The following is a 22,864-nucleotide window of genomic DNA, read 5'->3' as shown; positions in this document are numbered from 1 at the left end:
AGGCAGGGCTTCTCAAAGTGGGTGGTGATTTTGATAGCACATTTTGGCTTTTTGGTCATAGTCTCTTGAATAGTTTTCATCTAGTTTTAGTCGACTAAATCTACAGTTGATTTTGTCGACTACATTGAAGTTTTCGGGGCCTTGATGGTGTCGTAATGCGCTCATTTTACCCTTGCACAAAATAGCCGATCTACAAGCTCACAATGCACTGCGAAGTGTTGTGAGCTTGTAATCTGCCATTTTCAGCATGCAACAGTGTAAAATGACTTGTGTCTTGTCAATATATTTTGTCATAGTTTTAGTCATCATGGCTTAGTTTTTGTTTATATTTTATTCAGTGTCGAAAGACATTTTTCCTCGTAGTTTTAGTCGATGAAATCAACACTGGCCTTGACTCAAGTCCAGGGACGCCTCAGAATACTTTGATAATATTTGGCATTGATCAGTTTAATTAACCCATTCAGAACTGGTGCAACCTATACGTTGGTGTACCTTTGAATTGGGGAGCTACGTCCGTGTCTCATTGGTTGTTGTTGCTTGGCCATCGGAGCCTGTTGTTTCAATACATGAAGCAAGATAATTACTTTTTAAATGTTTTAATAAGAATTTGCAGGTTTTCAGAAACCTTAGGTTAGGTTTTTGAAGGAGTTCTTGGAAACGTATACATTAATGCCACGTTTAATGTAGTCTCATCACTTCACACAATACACTCTTGAAGGGATTTGTAAAGCACTTTGTAAGCTGCATTTGCAAAAAGAATAAAAATAAATACAAATCCCCATTTATTGTCTTGTCTTGCAGGATTTCTTACAGGAGCCATGCTTCACTCCCGACTGCGTGGGTAGAATCAATAGTATTCACATCTATGGTTCAACAGGCCTTATAAAGTGTAAGGTAAGTTGTCTTGGTATCACCAGGGACGTCACCGTTGCCTTGTATCATCATTCTCTGGCTACGTTTCAGCAAGACCATGATCTCCAGGAGATGAAGACCATGATCTCCAGGAGATCAAGACCATGATCTCCAGGAGATCAAGACCATGATCTCCAGGAGATCAAGACCATGATCTCCAGGAGATCGAGACCATGATCTCCAGGAGATCGAGACCATGATCTCCAGGAGATCGAGGCCATGATCTTCAGGAGATCAAGACCATGATCTCCAGGAGATCGAGGCCATGATCTCCAGGAGATCGAGGCCATGATCTCCAGGAGATCGAGGCCATGATCTTCAGGAGATCAAGACCATGATCTCCAGGAGATCGAGGCCATGATCTCCAGGAGATCGAGGCCATGATCTCCAGGAGATCAAGACCATGATCTCCAGGAGATCGAGGCCATGATCTCCAGGAGATCGAGGCCATGATCTCCAGGAGATCGAGGCCATGATCTTCAGGAGATCAAGACCATGATCTCCAGGAGATCGAGGCCATGATCTCCAGGAGATCGAGGCCATGATCTCCAGGAGATCAAGACCATGATCTCCAGGAGATCGAGGCCATGATCTCCAGGAGATCAAGACCATGATCTCCAGGAGATCGAGGCCATGATCTTCAGGAGATCAAGGCAGGAAGGAAGAAAGTGTGAGCGCGTTGACCACAAAACAAGTACAAGTCAAGGGTTTCAGATTATATTTGGAAGCTTGTTCCACAAACGGCATGCTCATAGGGTCTTTCTTCAATATCTTATTTACAGTACAAGTAAGGGTATGCTGATCACAACGGTGCGAGACCTGTACCAACCTCCTTTCTCTTTTCAGTTTGAGACGGTCATCTCTAAACCTGAGGGTCCAAAGAAGTTGAAAGTAAATCAGACATGTTCTAGGTGAGCAGCATAACCCAATCACATAAATGCTTTGACTGAAAATGGAAGCCTTGATAATCTCATGTATTCATGTTTACAGTCGCAGTGTAGATTGGCTATTTTCAAAAGATTTTGTATACATTTTGAACTTGTGAAATGGGCAGTGACTGAGTACTTTTTACTTTTGGTGCTTTAAGTATATTTTGATATCAATAATTTTGTACTTGAAGTACATTTTCCATTCCGGATTTTGACTTGTTTGCAGTATTGATACTTTTACTTAAGTAAAGAAATGTGAGTACTTTTTACACCTGTTATGTCGCACTGTGACTTCAGCGTCTGACACAGACTGGAAGCATTCACATTTTAGGAAAAGATGTTTAGGTGTGCGGACGCAGTGGCCTGATTCCATTCTCTGTTTTGTGGCTCATTTCCAGTCTCAAGAAGTTAAAATCGAAGGAAGAACGCAAGCTCAAACGGAAACAGCGTCGACAGGCATCTGATGAAGATGACCAGAGTGAGATTTCTGAAAATGACCACATTCCACAGGAGAACGCAGTAGGCCAATCTCTGGAGAAAGGTACTCCTCTATGACATTTCAGTGTCATACCGCCAGTGAGAACGATGCTAAACATTCTGCCCCCAAAAAAGTTCTCATCTAACAATTCACAGTGCGGAAGTGTATGTGTGAATGGTTTCAAATATTTTGTTTTAACCTATTAATACTTTCAGCGCCATTGATTAATGCCAATTGAAGCCTAATTTTGATACTAACGCTTAACGCCATTGCCGTTGATTAATGGCAATTGCGCTTTTATAGTAGCCTGATTATCAGACTGTAGCTTTCTTGAAGGGGGGGGGGGGGGGGTCAGTGGCTACTGGCTAAGCACGTATAATTTGCGGGGTCCTTGACGTGAACAAGTTTGAACACCGGACTGACATAGATAGCTTTTTCAGAAAGCTGTCAGGCTTTATATTTGAAGACATTTTGTAGAAGCGACCTCGGGTCTAAAAACCCCCCAAAAGATGTTTAACCCGCTGTGCTGCTTGTGTGTCATTCCACCTGACACGTCCTAACCCTAACGTCCTAACCCTAACTCTGTGTGTGTGTGTCATCCCACCAGACACGTCCTAACCCTAACGTCCTAACTCTGTGTGTGTGTGTGTGTGTGTGTGTGTGTCATCCCACCAGACACGTCCTAACCATCCTAAACCTGTGTGTGTGTGTGTGTCATCCCACCAGACACGTCCTAACCCTGTGTGTGTGTGTGTTCCACCAGACACGTCCTAACCCTGTGTGTGTGTGTGTGTTCCACCAGACACGTCCTAACCCTAACGTCCTAACTCTGTGTGTGTGTGTGTGTCATCCCACCAGACACGTCCTAACCCTCCTAAACCTGTGTGTGTGTGTGTCATCCCACCAGACACGTCCTAACCCTGTGTGTGTGTGTGTTCCACCAGACACGTCCTAACCCTGTGTGTGTGTGTGTTCCACCAGACACGTCCTAACCCTGTGTGTGTCATCCCACCAGACACGTCCTAACCCTGTGTGTGTGTGTGTGTGTGTTCCACCAGACACGTCCTAACCCTGTGTGTGTGTGTGTGTGTGTGTGTGTGTGTTCCACCAGACACGTCCTAACCCTGTGTGTGTGTGTGTGTGTGTGTGTGTTCCACCAGACACGTCCTAACCCTGTGTGTGTGTGTGTGTGTGTGTGTGTGTGTGTGTGTGTCATCCCACCAGACACGTCCTAACCCTGTGTGTGTGTGTGTGTTCCACCAGACACGTCCCAGGCGGCGTGGCTCCTCTACAGGGACCGCGTGCTGCTGCAGATCAGCGAGCGGCTGCAATCGTTCCAGCAGGAGAAGTGCCCGCGCGTCACGGCCCTGTGGGGCAGCCTGAGGCCCTGGGTGGAGCTGGACCAGGCCAAGGGCAACGCGCTGGCCGTGAGCCTCCTGGGCGGCGGCCTGCGCCAGGAGCCCCAGACGCTGGGCCAGGTGGCGGAGCTCCTCCTGGAGCGCAAGAACAGGGTGTGGGCGCGCGTGTTCATCCACTTCCTCTGCAGCTGTGTGGAGATCAGTCCCAAACTGCACGACTGGGCCAGTCAGCTGGACAGTGCAGGTTGGTGGAAGCAGTTTGACATGGCGTTGCAAACGGTACCATGAAATAGAATAGATCTGTATAGTCATTGTAACATCACGTACTACAGAATTAAAAGTGCCAACTGATCAAATCACAAAAATATATACCGGTAATAAAAAAAACACAATTTTACAAAGATATTATAAATTGTGATCACAGTTTGTTTTCTTTTTTCTTCCTCTTCGATCCCGAAGGTTTGGACGCCGCCAGGGAGTTTCTGGAGCGCTACTCTGTCGTCCTGGAGGACCTGGACAAGACTGTTCTATTCACCTTTGTGCCGATGAACGCTGTTTTACAACGAAACGCACAGGTTGTTAGTGATAGTACTGTAGCGGGACTAACTGGACTAACGGAGCAGGACCAGAGGCTCCTTATCTGGACTCTGGAGGAGCACAGGCATGAGTTTGTCCACTTGCACACTATTCTGGATGAATATTTTGAAATGATGGGTAAGCTCTTTGAAAGTCCACGTTGCACACACTATTCTGGGATGAACATTTTGAAACGATGGGTAAGCTCTTTGAAAGTCCACGTTGCACACACTATTCTGGGATGAACATTTTGAAACGATGGGTAAGCTCTTTGAAAGTCCACGTTGCACACACTATTCTGGATGAATATTTTGAAACGATGGGTAAGCTCTTTGAAAGTCCACGTGCACACACTATTCTGGGATGAACATTTATGAAACGATGGGTGAGCGAGCGCTCATTCAAGTGGTAAGTTGTTGTTGTTTTTGTTTTTGTGGCCCCCTGCGTTGTCTTCCTTTTTTAACGTGTTTTGTCTCACTTCTTTCAGATGGCCAATGTTTAGTCATAAAGAAGACTGAGAATGAAAATGAACATGTAAGTGCTTAACGTGTTGCCTTACGGCGAAAAAGCACAAGTCACTTATGTGCTTTGTGCAGATCCTTAGCAGAAATAGTCGCAATCTTGTCCTTGACCTTTTTCACCCCTGCCCCGTTTGCATGCTAGGATGCTAGGTCTGCCTGTCCGTTGAATAGAAGTGGCAATTCAGGGTCCATAATGGGGACTCTACTAGTAACAACCAAATATATGTTGGGTTCAACTTTAGGCCTAATATTAACTAAAGTCTCAAATCTGACATACTCTCTTATCATGTCAACGGCACAGCTTCCATGTTTATCTGGGACTTCATGGCGTCTGTACTGTGACGTCAGTCATGTTTATCTGGGACTTCATGGCGTCTGTACTGTGACGTCAGTCATGTTTATCTGGGACTTCATGGCGTCTGTACTGTGACGTCAGTCATGTTTATCTGGGATTTCATGGCGTCTGTACTGTGACGTCAGTCATGTTTATCTGGGACTTCATGGTGTCTGTACTGTGACGTCAGTTATGTTTATCTGGGACTTCATGGTGTCTGTACTGTGACGTCAGTTATGTTTATCTGGGACTTCATGGCGTCTGTACTGTGACGTCAGTTATGTTTATCTGGGACTTCATGGCGTCTGTACTGCGACGTCAGTCATATTTATCTGGGACTTCATGGTGTCTGTACTGTGACGTCAGTCATGTTTATCTGGGACTTCATGGTGTCTGTACTGTGACGTCAGTTATGTTTATCTGGGACTTCATGGCGTCTGTACTGCGACGTCAGTTATGTTTATCTGGGACTTCATGGCGTCTGTACTGTGACGTCAGTTATTTTTATCTGGGAGTGGGACTTCATGGCGTCTGTACTGTGACGTCAGTCATCTTTATCTGGGACTTCACTTCATGGTGTCGTTGAGCCTGATTTGACCGCCATTGACTCCCATTCCCAAAAATGGAAACAAAAAATTATCTATCCCACCAGCCACCAGTGGTCTGCTGCTTTTTCCATGGCGTATGGAACCGCCCACATGGCGTATGGAACAAGCGATGGACTTCAAACTGGACTTGCGTGTCGCAGAGGACTCTGTTTGGTCTGTCTGATTCGTCAATATATGATGACACTCTGTAAAATCATGTGCTTTCAGAATTCTCCTATTAAGACCAAGAACAAAAGCCGCAAAAAGAAACAGAAAGAGACGAAGGTGAGAAAAAGTTTGTGTTTTTTGTGGGAGCATGAAGACGTGTGCTCACTCAAACACTTGTTTTATCAAGAAGCATGGTTATTATCAAAGTCTGTTATTTTGGGGCGGTGGTATTACAGAGTATAAGTGATGCTTTATGCTTTTAAACGCCATGCTGAAATGTTGCTCCCGTTGCCCTTTTCTTCAGCCCGTTATCATCTTGTCTGGGATGAGAGGCGGTACAAGAGAGGACCGTGAACAAGACTTTCTGGATGAGGACGATTCTTTGTAAGTTGCTTAAATCCTCACACTTCACAGCACTGCGTATTGAGACGAATGCACTTTCATCAGTACGATCGCGCTGATGTGTCAATGTTCTAACTCGGGCTTTGTGTCGACAGGTTATTCCTTAATCAGAACGATCCGTTCAGCGTGCCCGATCACCTTCGAGAGAGAGTGGCTGACTTTGAGGAGCAGTATAGCGCCGGCGGCGGCTGCAGAAGCCGCTATAAGAACATTCTAGACAACAACCCTGACCCCACTAAAGAGAGTTTGTATGAGTGAGTATGACCCTGACCCCACTAAAGAGAGTTTGTATGAGTGAGTATGACCCTGACCCCACTAAAGAGAGTTTGTATGAGTGAGTACAACCCTGACCCCACTAAAGAGAGTTTGTATGAGTGAGTACAACGGCCACGATTGAAAGTTGGAACATATTTTTAATTTGTTTTTGGTTTGTTTGTTCTCGTGTCTCTCTCTCTCTCTCTCTCGCCCACTGCCAGCTACTTTGCTCAGATCCTGGAGGAGCACGGGCCCCTGGCGGCCGAGGACCCGCTGCTGGTGGGCGAGCTGTCCTACTTCCCCCCCGTGGCGCGCACGCAGATCCAGGTGGCGGGCGGCCTGCGCTCCTTCCTGCTGGACTCGCAGCGTTTCGCGGCCGTGGGCCCGCTGAGCGTGGGCCTCACCAAGCACGCCAGCGCCGCCCTGCTGCACAACGGTGGGGGTGGCGGTGGTGGCGGTGGCGCCGCCCTGGTGGACGGCCTGGGCGGCCTGGACGACCTGGACGTCATCGGGAACGACCCTCCCTCCTCTGACGCCGACTTCCTCCCAAGGTGGTAATAGTTTTATATTTATTAGAGTTTAGCTTTAGTTTGTTTGGACCTTTCTTTTATATATTTATTAAAAAAAAGAATGCAATTCAGTTAGTTTTAGTTCGTCTTCGGAGCTGGTTTGCTAGTTTTTATTATTATTTTATTTTTGTGACTGCACTTTACGGGTTTTAGTTTAGTTTTGTGTTAAGCCCACCACACACCGGCTGCGTCCGCCGCGCGGCGGACACGGCCGCCTCCATTATTTTCAATGAACCTATCGCACACCGGCTCCGTCCGCCGCGTCGCGGCGCGCCACCCGGCGAGCCGATAGAACACAGTTCTATTTTCCAGGCGGCGCCGCGCGGCAACGTGCCGCGCCGCAGACGGTGTGAGATGGGCTTGAGTCTCTATGCCGGATTGAAGTGGACTCGGCCCCAGACTCTTTTCTTTTTTCTCCCATGGAAATAAAAACATTTTTTATTTATTTTTTAAATTTCAGTTCTAACTATGGTAACCTTTGCCTCCTCCCCAGCCTCCCCAGTCCTTTCCTGTACGACGGCGTGCTCTCGCCGCTGGTGAGCGGCGAGGGGCGAGAGCTGGCCGCCTCGTACTGCGCCGCGGAGACGGCGCTGTTCTCCGCCGGAGACCTGGACCACGACCTGGACCTGTATGTGAGTCAGATGGACGACGGCGCCGCGTCCGAGGGCCCGCTCCCTACCACACCCGCCGCCGCTGGCCAGAAGCTCGCACGGAAACCCTCGGTCATACAGGTTGGTGCAGGGATTTTTTTTTACAGCTGCTGTTGTAACCCATTTAGGCCTGACGTTGAAAATGTCTTCTAAACCATGACAGTTTTCTGAAATACCTACTGTATGTGTATGTGCTCAATATTTCATGTCAAGGAGCCCCAGAATTATCTGTATTTGGCCACGGACCCCTATCTGAAAATATGTTGTTCCAGGGACCCTCCCCCCAGAAGCAAAGACTTGAGTTAAAATATTCAAAGATTTGCGGCACATTTTCACAATCTTTCAAAAAATAGATGTAGATCTGCTATTTTTCAATAGCTGAAGTATATAAAGCAAGATTCACAAAGTGTTCTAAATTATTTAGCTTCTGTGTTTTTTTTTCTTTTTTTTTCTTCTTCTTATAGGTTAAGAGGGCAGTAGCGGTCAATACAGAAAAACTTGAGCCTCTTGAAGTCGTGAATAACGTGAGTTCCATGTCGTTACACCTCATTGTGTACACATTCATTAGCTAAATTCCAATACCGCAACTTTCACACTCGCTCACTCTCCTCGCGTCCTCCACTCGCTCCTCGGCTCCGCCCCCAGCGAGGAGGAGAGGAGGAGGAGAGGATTCGATGCGAGGACAGAGTGGTGGTCTAATTTTCCTCTATAATCGGAATGTACTACGCTGTCATTTCAAAGCGACGGCACATTCCGCGATCACTAATGACGTGTTTCAATTCAATTCAAAGGGCTTTATTGGCATGGGAAAACATACGTTTACATTGCCAAAGGAAAAGTGGTGGAACAATACAGTGTCACACAGCTGGATCACTGGAACTCCGAACAGAGCAGTACAGTCTACAGAATAGACAATTCATCATCTTGTGCATGTAACCGAGGCCAATGTGTATTGGTAACATGTGCAAGGCAAGGCTATTTATTCCTGAAATAGTGAATAAGCGCCAGGATGCGCACACGTATAAATCCCCCCCCCCCCCCCCCCTCCCTCCTGACAGACAGTCCTCCTCCGACAGTCTTTGCAAATAACGGACATTATAACAGGAATTAGGTATAGTCTCTCTGACTTACATATTCAGTACAGTCCACATATAAATAAATACATTTGTCATTCATAGCAGTCTGTGCATTCAGGCATGCACAGAGATAAATTAACTATAGCTTTTGAGGTGCGCACAATATAGCCGGCCTAATTTATATATCCTACTTTTATTATGCTTATATCACACAACGCAATAAAGCCAGTGGCTTGTTGTGGTCCTTTCACTTTCACGGCACAGTGCGTGCGGTGCATGTGTGTGTTGGGTCAGTGACTCAGCCGGCCGGTAGATGGGGGGGGGGGGGGGGGGGGGTGCATGTATCGGGTTTCAAGCAGTGTTTTCTGTGCCACACGTGGAGGAGGCGGACTTATGTCACTGGAGAAGTACGATGTACACGTGATGCGGAAATCCGCTGCGAGGAGACAAAATACCCCACCGAGCCTGCACCCGATGTACACTCGCTATATGCGGTCTCCTCGAGCCCACTCGGCTCCTCCACTCGACTCTCCTCTCCTCCTTGATGGAGCACTTTAACAATCGGAACGTTAACCATTTCCGGGTCACGCTGGAATGACCCCGAGTGACCGAGTGGGAGTGAGCGAGTGCCCGAGATTTTGGGTATTGGAATTTAGCTATTGTCTCCACCAGACCGAAGGCATGCGGAGAGAGTATGTTTTGCACTCCGTCCGTCCACCATGAGGCGCTATAATCTGCAAAACACATTGCTTATGTTAGTCGCACAGATTTCATCAAAATCTCACGCAAATCGGTCCACATGATCTCTGTAGTCATGTCTGTTGGATTTCTCAGATTCTACACTGATTGGCTAAGATTGCCTTCCAAAGTTTTCAGGAGTGGCCTGTGTCGTTCAAAATGCTGCACATGTCCTGCTCATCCATCGATCCATCTATCCTCAGACATGATCTGGCTCTGCATTTCCTCAACAAAATGAAGAAAATTGTTGCAAAAAACTAAAACAAAAAAACATGTTTATATTACTCCTAAACATTTTGCCAAACATCTCACACACTCCTATCCTCCTGGTAGAGACCTGTGCCCAGAATGGCACTTTTTCTAGTTGTAATTATTCTTTAGGAGAAAGTAGCAATACCACTAAGATATGCATTTGCTTATTGTAGCACGTTGAGATTTTCACGAAGGTAAAGTGCATTATAAATCTATTATTATTATAATTACCACTCTGTAGAACAAGAAATTCGCTGTTACATTTAAAAGGCCTGTATTCAAAATATACTTATCAAACCAAAGTTAAAAGAAAATGATATTGAGCTACATTGTGAGCTTGTAGGTGGCTTATTTTCCCACACAGCCAACGTATAAAATGGGGCTTATGTGCTTACTGTATGTTTTGTTGGCGAGTGCATTCCAGAGGGCCGGGGGCAGCAACATGGAGAGTGTACCGATGGACACATGCGGGTCCATTTGGTTCCATTTGTACACTCGCTCTCAGAGTTACACACCCGTACGGGGCCATTTGAGACCCACTGGTGTCAGCAGAGTGATTCCAGCGAGCCAACATTGCTCCTCTGACTCCTCTGTTTGACCAGAATGGAACAAGAGCCTTCATTAGTATCATCGGTAACACCTGTGAAGGGGCCCGGAAGTAGGAAGAGTTATTGACCATATTCACGTAATGGCAAGATGGGCCACCGTGTGAATATGGTCTGTGTGGTGCTTTGATCCACCTTCCAGGGCGAGATCAATAAGATGGAGAAGAGCCAGAGGGACCTGGAGAAACGCATCTATGCCATGAAGTCCAGCCATGACCGGTTCAAAGCAAGACGAGGAGCGGCCATCGCTATCCTGCGAGACGAGTATGCTGAGATGAGTGCCAACACACAGGTAGGTGGCTGTGTTAACTCAACAACCCGAGTACGCTGAGATGAGTGCCGACACACAGGTAGGTGGCTGTGTTAACTCAACAACCCGAGTACGCTGAGATGAGTGCCGACACACAGGTAGGTGGCTGTGTTAACTCAACAACCCGCCAAGGGTCACATCCTTCCACAGCGGATGTGACACCACCTCCCCGTTCCGGCTACACCGTCGACTTTGCCCTAATATAAATGGAATTAACCGAAGCCTATATAGCTCGCTGCTTAGCAGAAATGTAAAGTCAGTTTAATTTGTCGCCAAAAATGTATTTTGGCGTTGTGAGCCTGAGTTTCAGAGTGCAACACCCGGACATAAAATGTATTTTTAGTTCTACATGATCTCTTCTCCACTAGTCCCGCCCTAACATTTTAGTTTAGTTATTATTGGCAGTACTTTCGATATATTCTCTGTTTTAGACTTTTAGTCGACGAACGTTTTCTTTTGTGTGTGTGTGTGTGTGTGTGTGTGTGTGTGTGTTGAACGTGCAGGTGATGAACAAAGAGCTGGCGCTGTTCCAGCAGAAACTGGAGGACGAGGTGAAACGGGACCAGCGAGAGAAGAGGGAGAACCAGGAGGCCCTCAAGGCCCTGAAGTTGGAGATCAAAGCACTGGCCGAGGCGCAGGAGAGGTGACTACTGACCACACCAGTGGTTTTCAACCCTTTTCAACTGGCCCATTGTTTATTGGGCATTTGAGCCACGGACCACCAATGGATGCCAGTTAGCCTCTCAGACCCAAAACTAAAGAATATGTATTATGTACACATCTCCCTCCTGCTGTTGTTGGTACCATTGGGAGAGATAACAGTCAAATGATCAAAATAACAATTCTTCTACATTCACAAATTTTGTACACTTCTTGTGAATGAACTGATGCAGATGTTTAACAATAATTTAACTCTTGAGAGTGTAAAATAAAACCATTTGGTTACCAACTCTCCATTATTTAGCTGGAACCCCCCCCCCCCCCCCCCCAAGGACCACTGAACTAGACGTTTAGCGCAACCTGTGGCTCTCGGATGTCTCTGCTGGCAATGATCGCTGTTATCGTTTATCACGATTGAAAAGAAACGCTGACAATAATCCAATTTTTTTGCACCTTGGGTACCCCCTGGCTATGCGTCGCGTACCCCTAGGGACCCCACTTTGGGAACCGCTGTGTTAAGTGAGTCATTGTCCTTGGCAGGCCGTCCCAGATTTATTTCTCCTGCTGAACCGACCAGCTCCTGAAACCATGTGTTTTTGTGAATGTTTTAACAGAGTAATCTCTTTGTGTCACACAGCATTACCAAAAGCATCAGAGAGAAGGGCCTCGGTTATGACAGGCAGCTGGAGCGATTCTTGGAACTAAGGTAAGTGTAGGTACATGGGAAAATGCTGCGCAAATGAGGCCAGCGATGACAAACCATGCAAAATGTCCCGGTATTTCGGTCAGAAATGTTTGCAGCAGTTTGCTGTGGCAATCGAAACGTTACACAAACGGATCGGTACCCAGTCGAATCAGAGTAAAATCTGATTCATTTCTCAAATCCGATCTTTTGTCCCGACCGTTCACGCTGCATTTGCAGATCGGATCTGTCACAGATCTGTGTCTTCAGACTGTCACCAAATGCAGCCTGAATCATAAGTGTTCCACATCCAGATTGGAATCAGATTTTGTTTAAATAAGTCTAAACGCAAATGAGGTCTAAACGCAAAACGCAAACTCGGAATCTGACTTGGATCGGGTTACTGGCTGCGTTCAGACTGAGATGACAACCACCTCTGAATGTGGCTCAAGTCGCATTTGTAAAAATCTGATTCCATGTGACTTGTTTGTGTTCAAGACTTATTTATTCCAATCTGGATGTGTAAATGGGTCCTCACACAGTAATGATGCACGGCAACAGTGGTGTCATCAGATGGTGAGCCTGTGCTGTTGTCTCCACAGTAACAGTGGTGACATCAGATGGTGAGCCTGTGCTGTTGTCTCCACAGTAACAGTGGTGACATCAGATGGTGAGCGTGTGCTGTTGTCTCCACAGTAACCAGTCGGCAGCAGAGAAGATGAGCCTGGAGGACGAGATCAGGAGATGCAAGGAGCTGTGTAACAAAGCCGGCAGGAGGTCCCAGGCAGCTCAGGTCTGCATCTGTGCTCCCTTTAACTTTGACCTCACTTATAGACACCAACGTGAGCTCCTATCCGCGAGACATGGCCAAAGTATTTTCGGGGGTCCCCCAGCCCCAAAAGATTGACACCCCCTGCTCTAGACCCCCCCCCCCCCCCCCAAATAATTTGAGCACCAGACTTAAACTGCACCTGTGTTTAAACTGTACCTGTGTTTAAACTGTACCTGTGTTTGGTCCACCAGCTGTCCAACTTGGAGAACCAACAGGACCAGGCCTTGCATGACCTCTACAGGTCCTCCTCGGATGCCAAAGCTATCCTGGCCAAACTGGAGGAGGTGGCGCCCAGGTAGGTCCAGGGAATGGTCAAACTGGAGGAGGTGGCGCCCAGGTAGGTCCAGGGAATGGTCAAGAGCTATGCTCTTGACCATTCCAACCGGCTTCCCCGGTTGGACGTAGCGTGTGGAAGGAACACGATCTTCCAACCAGTTCCTTTCCCCTCCATCCCCCGGCTGGCCAGGGGGAGGCAGTATAGCGACCAGGATTAGAAACCTGCATGTTTTTTGGGTACCACTACCTTCCCTTAGTAGCATTATTACCTGCCGTGGTCGGCGCCTTAGTAACACTGGTGTGCGCTCGCTCCCTAGCATACGCACCAGTTCCATTCACACCGCTCTGTGGCGTCCTGATCTTTTCCAGGTTCCCCCCTCAAGTTTTGAACGTTCCGAGAGGCAACTGGAGAGCCTGTGTTCAAGAGGCCGAGGACAAGATCTCCAACGTTGAGGTACAGTCGATCATGACACCCAATTAGTTAGCCAGTTAGCATTCAGAATCATCACTCGCAGCAGCTAGACACTACAACACCATTCGTCACTCACAGACACACTGCTAGGGTTGGGATCCCTTAGGATTTGAACAATTCCCATTCCCTAACTGTTCCAATAGGCCCAGGGGTTTACAGGTGGACCCGTTACCGGTCTGTAACTCTTGAGAGTGTACACATGGAACCAAATGTACCCGTGAGGGTTCCATTTGTATGCTCTCGGAGTTCTGGTGGTCCTTGAATTGAAAAGGTGAGAGGACCACCGGGGTTGTCATAGTGTACATGGCAGACGTGAAGCCCACAATACAAATTTTCAGAGGTTTGGGTTGTTTTCTTACCTTATTATGGGCAAACTATTCCATTCCATGAGTTATTTAGCTCAGTTGTGTTGTTTATTAGCAATTTAAGAAATAAAAATAGTCTCTCATTGACTTCCATTGTAACGGGAAACGGCTCTCAAAGTCACTCTTTTAGCACATGAACCAACACAACAAAAGCTGATTCTGACAGTTTATGACATCAGGAAAACTCATGCGGTTTTATTTTCGTCTTTTAAGATAGATTTATAAAGTTACTATTTTAGTCGGAGATAGTACTGCGGCGTTTCCAACTCTCGCGGGCCGTCTTGCGAGGTTTCGTTTGTAAACAGAAGTCTCCACGCTGTTTGAGATGCACCCAGCTGCAGCCTCGCATATGAGCAATCCCAGACAGACACTTTACACACTTCTTCTAAAGTGTCTCCCGCAAACACGTCCGTTGTGTATGTTTTTAGTGACAAGCGGACGAGATCAAATCCATTTGTTTACATTCCCGTCGTTTCCAATAAGGAAGTGGTGTACAGTTTTGGTCCAATCATATCGTTTTGCAACAGCAGTGATTCGGTCGGCGTAGGCATACCTACCGGATCTTCTTTCTACACAAATTAGTCAAAACTAGACAAAGTTGACATTTTTTATTAAAAATAAAACCGCATGAGTTTTCCTGAAACTGTCAGGATCAGCTTTTTTTTCTCCGATCGTTGTTTCCGCATGTCACTCCTATGGTGTCGGATAAATGTGTGTGTGTGTGTGTGTGTGTAGTGTCAGTACCAGGTGCAGATGGACCAGGTGAAGATGGGCATAAGGCTGGGAACTCTGCCTTCCATCAGCGTCCCCAGTGCTCCCCAGACACCAGTTGTACCAGTAAGAGTGATTGATTGAATACTTGTACTATTAACCCATTTAGACCTGAGACTACAAATGTCTCCTGAATCCTGACGGGTTTCTGAAAAACCCTATGTTTCTATGACCCCCAAAAATATATGTAATTGGCCCCCGACCCCCCCCATCTGAAAATATGTTGTTCCAGGGACCCCCCCCCCCCAGCTGCATTTTAAACTTTAGCTGTTGAAAAATAGCACATATACAAGCTCGTAGCAAATGTTTTTAACTCATATCTTTGCTTCTGGGGGGGTCCCTGGAACAACATATTTTCGGTCGGCGGCAATTTCATTCCATTATAGTTTTTGGGGTCCTTGACATGAAAAGGTTTTGAATAAAACAGGTTTTTTTCCCCCGAAAACAATCATGATTTAGAAGACATTTGTAGAATCTGGTCTCTTGATAATAAGCATTTCCATGAGCACAAATAAAACATGACAAAAGTTCACTTCAAACATATTTACAGTTTAATATTTATACATCCGTTTGTTGGTGTAACCTGCACCATAGCCTACTGGGCATCACAAGGAGGTGGCTATTCCAACATTATATAGACCATTAGAGACCAAATTCTACACATGTCTTTCTAACCAATTATTGGTTAAATGACGAAACCTTAACACTGTGTGTTGCGTGGCAGATGTTCCTGTCTGTCCACCAGCTGCCGCAGAGCCCTCCGTCGTCACAGAGCCCCTACGAGGGGCCCCAGGCGGCGCGGGGCCCCCCGGGGCCCAGCCACCAGGGCCCCCACACACACGGCCACCCCGAGGCGGCGGCCGGGGCCTCTCCACCGCCGGGAGCCGCAGGGCCCCCCCAGGCCAAGACCCTGGAAGCCCAACAACCCCCGACTGTGTTTGAGCGGGTCTTGGAGCACCTGTCCAGTGTTTTCCCCGACTACACCAGGTGAACACCACGCCACACTTACAATCTGATCATTTCTTAATGTCAATTAATGGGTTTTCCCGGTCCCTATTTCCGAGAGAGCCTGCCATACTGAACACGCGTAAAGCGCCTTAATGTGTGTGTCGTTTCCCAGGCTGGACTTGATCAAGTTTGTCCAGGAGTTCCGTGTGATGAACGGCAGACAGCTGAACAGCATGGCCTTCCAGGACGTGGCCAGTGGAGTGACGCAGATCATCCTGGACCACCAGGTACAAAATCATGACTGTTTTCAGAAAAACCTGTGTTTCTATATCGGTGGTGCTCAAACGATTTCATGTCAAGGACCCCCAAAAATATAGGTAAATTTACCGCCGACACCCATCTGAAAATATGTTGTTCCAGGCAATCGATCTAGGGCAATCGATTTACGGGGGGAAAAGACCCAAACATTTAACTAAAAGTTGAAATATGGACATGATAACGTTTCTGCCCGACAGCCACACTATTTCAGGAAATGGTGTTTTTGCGTATGACCGTGGCAAAGGTTTAAAGGTAATATGGGTCAAACTAAATACAAGTTTGTGTTATCCCATTGAGACCTGAGACCAGATTTAATGTCTTATAAATCATGACTGTTTTCTGAAAAACCTTTGTTTCTATGTCAGTGGTGCTCAAAGTATTCCAATGTCAAGGACCCCAATAGTTATCTGTGTTTGGCAGCCCTCCTATAAAATTATATCGGCCTACAGAAAAAACTAAAATCTTAAAGACTATCTAGTACACAGCAAGCTAAAAGGAATCAACACACCAGCACGCCAGGGACCAGAATACTTCAAACCCAAACAATTAGTCAAAAATAGAACTACAAAACTCGTGTTGAACATTAAACAACAAATAATAGCCAGAACCAGCAACTGCATTTATTTAATCACATGTGAAAAATGTGGTTTACAATATGTCGGAGAAACGGGTAGCTACAAGGCTGGGACTAGACGGATACAATATTAACAATGCAAAAAAGACAACCACAAGGTTTGTTCAACATTTCATGGCTCACGGCATTGAAGCTCTAAAAGGCGCTGGACTTCAACACAATCTCAACTGGACAGTAGGACTGTGGATTAAGAACCTCAACACGGATTTTCCTGGAGGCTTAAACATGCCTAAAATCTGATCTTGAACACAACAAAATTTAAACTCGGGATTAAACTGGAGAAAATGTAAAAGTGATTGGATCAGACTTCCTTCGGATACAAGGCGAATGCATTCATTCCTTGCATTGTGCTTACACATTGTGCTTACATGTTCTGTTCTGTTTCCAGCAGCAGGTCCACCCCACAGCGCAGTGACATGTTCTGTTCTGTTTCCAGCAGCAGGTCCACCCCACAGCGCAGTGACATGTTCTGTTCTGTTTCCAGGAGCAGGTCCACCCCACAGCGCAGTGACATGTTCTGTTCTGTTTCCAGGAGCAGGTCCACCCCACAGCACAGTGACATGTTCTGTTTCCAGGAGCAGGTCCACCCCACAGCACAGTGACATGTTCTGTTCTGTTTCCAGGAGCAGGTCCACCCCACAGCGCAGTGACATGTTCTGTTCTGTTTCCAGGAGCAGGTCCACCCCACAGCGCAGTGACATGTTCTGTTCTGTTTCCAGGAGCAGGTCCACCCCACAGCCCAGTGACATGTTCTGTTCTGTTTCCAGCAGCAGGTCCACCCCACAGCACAGTGACATGTTCTGTTCTGTTTCCAGCAGCAGGTCCACCCCACAGCACAGTGACATGTTCTGTTCTGTTTCCAGGAGCAGGTCCACCCCACAGCCCAGTGACATGTTCTGTTCTGTTTCCAGGAGCAGGTGAACAACGGAGCCAGCAGCAGCAACAGGTCCACCCCACAGCGCAGTGGGACTCCCGTGGCCGTTCCTGGGCCCGCTCCGGTTCCGGTCTGGCAGACCCTGGGAGGCAACCGACCCTCCCATGCTGTGAGTGTCCATCCAAACGTCCCATGAAGGCCAATACGTTGCCATGCAATTGTGAATGTGTTAAAAACACTTAACCCATTTTGACCTGAGATCAGATTAAAAATATGTCTTCTACATCCTGACAGTTTTCAGAAAAAGCTGTTTCTGTCAGTCATTCTTCGATTTTTCAAAAATAGCAGATCTACAAGCTCATAGCGCGGGTGGCTTGTAGATCTGCTATTTTTCAATAGCTAAAGCATAGCATAATGCTAACACCAAAAGGGGTTCCCGCCCAGAATGGATTAAAAACACTTAAACGGGGGGCACGGTGGCACAGTTGGTAGTGCTGTCGCCTCACAGCTAGAAGGTCCTGGGTTCGATTCCCGCTGGGGACGCTGTGGGCACCGGCGGCGTGTTCCCTCCGCGTCATCAGTGCCCATACCCGAGGCGGGGGTTGGCGATAGGGCCTTTCTGTGTGGAGTTTGCATGTTCTCCCCGTGTCCCCTAGGGTAGATACCCTCACAAAAACATGCCGTAATCCTGGTCTCTAAAACTACCTCCCCCTGGCCAGCCGGGGCGCCCGATGGAGGGGAAAGGAACGGGTCGGAATAACGTGTCCCTTCCACGCGCTACGTCCGGCTGGGGAAATTCCCCTCTGTCAGGTGAAAAGAAGCAGCTTGGACTCCTCATGCATAGAAGGAGGCATGAGGTCAGTCCGCTGCCCCCCCAGGTTGGCAGAGGAAGTGTAGCGCCCAGGATTACATTAGATAATTGGCACTGGGTGAAAAGAAAAACTGGGTTACAAAATCGTGGGATAAAATTTAGAGAAAAAAAAAAAAAAACACTTAAACGCTGACTTTTTATTCTTTTGAACTGTTCTGTGTCCAGCACCAGCAACTAACTGGATACAGTGCCCAACCCACTGTTCCGAACTCTAACTAAACATACGCGATCAGCATGCAAATCACTCCAGTCCAGTGGTTCTCTAAAACATTTGAATTTTAAGGACCGACCCCCATAGCTTTTGAGAGAGTACAAATGAAACCAAATGCACCTGTACATTCATACACATTTGGAACCCTTGAGGTTTCCTTTAGACACTTGGAGCAATGGTTCTCAGAGTGGCGTCAGTCAACAGCTGTTTTGCATCTCAGAGCAGTAGAAATGTGTATTAATGACATGGTTCTGCTTAAATGTCGAAACACAATATGCAACTATACCATAAAAAAGGTAAATGACATAAAAACAGTATACGGATGCATCGCGATCCAGAATCCAGCTGAGACTTGCGGGGCGTTAACTAATAACTTGTAACCCTGACATCACAACCTCTGGGATACTGTTTACATCGGTTTGTGTTGTGCAACGCCCTCTGGGCGTATGCGGGCATGACGGATCCTTCTCCTTTTCAACATTTTGTGTTTAGGTATAATAGCGCCACCAAATGAACCAGGGTTCAATCTGGTGGAAATGCAGCCGGTTTGCGACCGGTTCGCATAAAGCACCAAGGTTCGGAACGGCACAGGTTCTGAACTGAAGTTCTTTTGGTGGAAAAGGGGCCTCAGTGTGTCCATGTATGTGTCCCTTCTATTTGTCCCTCAGCTTGCTCACTACGAGTTCCGTAAGCCTGACACGGTGCCCTTGCCAGTCTCTCACTGCCCTCCCTTATGGTGTTGCGCGTATATGAAAAAGCAAACGTGACGAGTTGACGCTCCAACAGTAGTATGAAAGAGTAACTTCTGGTGTGTGTTGTGTCCAGCTGAACGTGGATGACCCGTGCATCATCTGTCATGATGAGATGACTGCAGGCGATGTGTGTGTGCTGGATTGCAGACACAGCTTCCACAAAGAGGTGAGGAACAAACGGACTCATTGTTGACCTCAAAACCCTAAGAACTAATATAAATACAGCAAACTTCGCATTTCGTCTCATCATTTTAAGAGTTATCACTTGCATTCTCTGTTGTCTTAACGATTTGTCTTTTCTCTCTGAACAGTGCATTAAGTCGTGGCTCAGAGAGCAGAGCACGTGCCCGACGTGCAGAGAGCACGCCGTGCTTCCCGAAGACTTCCCCATGCTTCCCGCCGCTGGCAGAATGCTGCGCCGAGAGCCCCACCCCTCCGCCAACCTCTCCTAACATCTGAGACGCCACCACCCCTCCGCCAACCTCTCCTAATGTATGAGGCCCCTGCAAACACCTCCTTGATGTCCTTCTGAGAGACTCCCACCCCTCCGCCAACCTCTCCTAAATGTATGAGGCCCCTGCAAACCCCTCTTAATGTCCTTCCGAATCTGTTTTCATTACATATGTTCCTGGTGGAATCCCGTTATTGTATACCGCGTTGTGCGATTGTATCGCTTGCCGGAAAACAACCAATTAGCAAGCTAACGACGCAGTTAGCTTGATGATCGGTTGTGAGCGTTCGATGGGCATAAATTAAGCTTTAATGTTGTGTAATCCTATTAACCACCCGTTTGATTTAACTGTGCTTTTATTTTTTACTTTTTATTTTTTAACCAATCGTTTAATTAAAATGTGGCATTGTCTCTTGTCTCTCGCTTCAAGGTCTTAGTGAAGCACCTTTTTCACAGTGGAATGTTAACCCAAGAAAGAATTTAGCAACTGTTCTGTTTGCCATCAGTATTTGTTGATGTACACATCTGCTATTGACAATGTAGATGCATATGCTGTATGTTTTCATCGTCCTAAAAATAAAGACATTTTGCCCCCATAAATAATGATGATGAATTGTATTATATAGCACCTTTAAACACCAGGTTCCAAAGTGCTGCACAGAGCAAGGTTAAAAAAAAGGGGGGAAAAAAGATTATAAAAATATTTAGTCTCTGACTAGGAGTAAATCGTTGTGGTGTTACTGTTACTTGAGCTGATACACCGTAGTAATTCAACTTCCCACCCAGCTTCACCCAGTGTAGTGTTTCTCAAGTGAGTGACCGGGGAGTGGAGCAGTTTATTGGTCTGTAGGCCTACTGCTCAGGCAGGGAGTGGAGCAGTGTATTGGTCTGTAGGTCTACTGCTCAGGCAGGGAGTGGAGCAGTGTATTGGTCTGTAGGTCTACTGCTCAGGCAGGGAGTGGAGCAGTGTATTGGTCTGTAGGCCTACTGCTCAGGCAGGGAGTGGAGCAGTGTATTGGTCTGTAGGCCTACTGCTCAGGCAGGGAGTGGAGCAGTGTATTGGTCTGTAGGCCTACTGCTCAGGCAGGGAGTGGAGCAGTGTATTGGTCTGTAGGCCTACTGCTCAGGCAGGGACACGTCGGAAAGTAGTGCGTGCATGTGCACATCTTGTTACAGGGGCGGACCGGCGGTTTTTCCAAATCACGCAAAGGTTTGGAACCGGAAGCAAAACAATACTTCTCTGCTGAAGTGGGACCCAAAGTGGGCGTATCACTATTCAGCTTGGAAGATGCAGATGTGATATTAAAACAATATAGAACCAAAGTTCTTTAGGTGGAAAAGGGGCCTGAGAGTGTCTACAAATAGAAACATGGGTTCTATTGTTCGGTTACCAATCATTTAGCTGGGGACCCTGTGGAAACCCCCATCAAGGCTCTACCCACTGCTCTACGCTAGCTCATTGGCTCGGTTGCCAAATGAACTGTGGCCGACCACAGCCAATGGCGGGGATTTCGGGGGGCGGGTGACGTGACGTCATCAAAGTCAACAGGTGAGTATAAAAGCACAGTAAAGGCAACGGCTTGTTCAGACCGAATCAAGATGACATTAGGTGTGAAATGTGCAGAGTTCAAGAGGAAACATTCTCCCAAGGCCATCCACGGCGTGTGGAGAGAGATGCTGTCCGAGTTTGTGGGCACGTTCATATTGATCTTCTTCGGATGTGGCTCCGTGGCCCAGGCGGTGCTGAGCTATCCTCCCAACTATGTGACTCTGAATAGGGCCGACATCCTGAGCATCAACCTGGGCTTTGCCTTGGGAACCATGATGGCCATGTTCCTCTCGCGTGAAACGTCGGGAGCCCATTTGAACCCCGCCATCACCCTTCCCATGGTGATCATGCGCAGGCTGCCCGCGTGGAAGTTTCTGTACTATGTGACCGCACAACTCTTGGGCGCATTTTTCGGAGCGATGGCTGTCTATACGGTGTATAATGATGCTATTATGTATCGTAACCCTAACGGTATTGAGAAGCTTGCTTATCCAGATATGGAAACGGCGGGCATATTTGCAACGTATCCTAGTGAACATCTCGATTACTTGAATGGCTTCATAGAGCAGATCTGTGCAACCGGTATCCTGTCCATGATGGTCCTGGCCATCACCGACAGGAAGAATATGGGCATTCCGAAGGACGTTGACGACGCGATGCAGCCGGCCTACATCGTCTCTAAGCGGTTCCTGGAGGCCCTGAGCGTCAGCCTGCTCGTCCTGGCCATCGGAGTGTCCCAGCACCTAAACTCCGGCTACGCCATCAACCCCGCGAGAGACCTGGGGCCGAGGCTGTTCACCTTCTGCGCGGGATGGGGAATGAAAGGGAAAGAGGATTTAGGCGATGAGGGGGCGGTCGCGAACGTCTTCTATAATCCTGATAGCAAGATAAAGTTCTGGTTCTGGGTCCCCGTGTTGGGACCGATGGTGGGTGGACTTCTGGGAGCAGCTATGTATCACCTCTTCATCGGGCTGCACCTCGTGGAACCCAGGCAGAGTGACAGGGATATCTCGGTGGTCGAAGACATCAGCGACGATCAGGCCCAGCCGGGAGAAGCGGCGGTCGACTCGAACCCCGACGGCGCTCAAATTCCGTAGGGGACTTTCTACTTCGCCATACAACTCCTTGCAACCAAACGGTTTGCGAGCAGTTGCATAGGCAACCAACCCATTGGTGTGGTTTGAGCCGTTGAATTGAACCAGTTGAACCAGAGTCACTTGGGTCGACGTGCAACAGGACATAATTAACACAACGCTGGGACAAACGCTAAAACCGAAATGATTTGGTGACCATGTATACTTTATACAACTGTTCTGTTGCCAGAAGGGGGGGAATGATTGTATTTTTATTTTGATGCTAAATAGAACTATATTTTAGGTATACAGTTTAAGCTTGTGATTTAAGGACCCTCAGTTTGATATGCATGAGGACCCGCTGACCCACATTTCATATGATTTTTTTGTATAAGTAATCTAACT

General features: G+C 47.3%; 2 protein-coding genes across 3 annotated transcripts in view; both read left to right on the top strand.

Annotated features, from left to right (window-relative positions):
- ttc3 (tetratricopeptide repeat domain 3) overlaps positions 1-20,434 on the top strand; it is a 42,541-nt gene extending 22,107 nt beyond the window's left edge. The window contains exons 24-48 of one of the 2 annotated variants that reach the window (XM_080779982.1): positions 802-894; positions 1,759-1,823; positions 2,240-2,382; positions 3,583-3,921; positions 4,137-4,391; positions 4,741-4,787; positions 5,924-5,980; positions 6,168-6,247; positions 6,361-6,519; positions 6,742-7,071; positions 7,583-7,820; positions 8,204-8,263; positions 10,553-10,702; positions 11,224-11,363; positions 12,018-12,086; positions 12,759-12,855; positions 13,086-13,189; positions 13,540-13,624; positions 14,743-14,844; positions 15,503-15,765; positions 15,899-16,013; positions 17,590-17,721; positions 19,460-19,552; positions 19,698-19,885; positions 19,960-20,434. In XM_080779982.1, the coding sequence (XP_080636108.1) occupies positions 802-894; positions 1,759-1,823; positions 2,240-2,382; positions 3,583-3,921; positions 4,137-4,391; positions 4,741-4,787; positions 5,924-5,980; positions 6,168-6,247; positions 6,361-6,519; positions 6,742-7,071; positions 7,583-7,820; positions 8,204-8,263; positions 10,553-10,702; positions 11,224-11,363; positions 12,018-12,086; positions 12,759-12,855; positions 13,086-13,189; positions 13,540-13,624; positions 14,743-14,844; positions 15,503-15,765; positions 15,899-16,013; positions 17,590-17,721; positions 19,460-19,552; positions 19,698-19,838 (3,357 nt within the window). In that variant the 3' untranslated portion in view covers positions 19,839-19,885; positions 19,960-20,434. Of the gene's footprint in view, positions 1-801; positions 895-1,758; positions 1,824-2,239; positions 2,383-3,582; positions 3,922-4,136; positions 4,392-4,740; positions 4,788-5,923; positions 5,981-6,167; positions 6,248-6,360; positions 6,520-6,741; positions 7,072-7,582; positions 7,821-8,203; positions 8,264-10,552; positions 10,703-11,223; positions 11,364-12,017; positions 12,087-12,758; positions 12,856-13,085; positions 13,190-13,539; positions 13,625-14,742; positions 14,845-15,502; positions 15,766-15,898; positions 16,014-17,589; positions 17,722-19,459; positions 19,553-19,697 lie in introns of both variants that reach the window. The other variant, XM_080779981.1, reaches the window with a different exon arrangement.
- A 1,002-nt stretch (positions 20,435-21,436) lies between these two features.
- On the top strand, positions 21,437-22,483 carry LOC308327616 (aquaporin-3-like; the record flags this gene model as incomplete). The annotated part of the gene is made up of 1 exon (XM_080781139.1): positions 21,437-22,483. One exon carries the CDS (start codon positions 21,437-21,439, stop codon positions 22,481-22,483), a length of 1,047 nt encoding a protein of 348 aa, XP_080637265.1.
- Positions 22,484-22,864: the final 381 nt, after the last annotated feature.

Source organism: Protomyctophum bolini (genome assembly GCF_963924005.1).
Source record: "Protomyctophum bolini genome assembly, chromosome: 13".
Classification (NCBI taxonomy): Eukaryota; Metazoa; Chordata; class Actinopteri; order Myctophiformes; family Myctophidae; genus Protomyctophum; species Protomyctophum bolini.
This window is presented reverse-complemented; position numbering and strand designations above follow the sequence as displayed.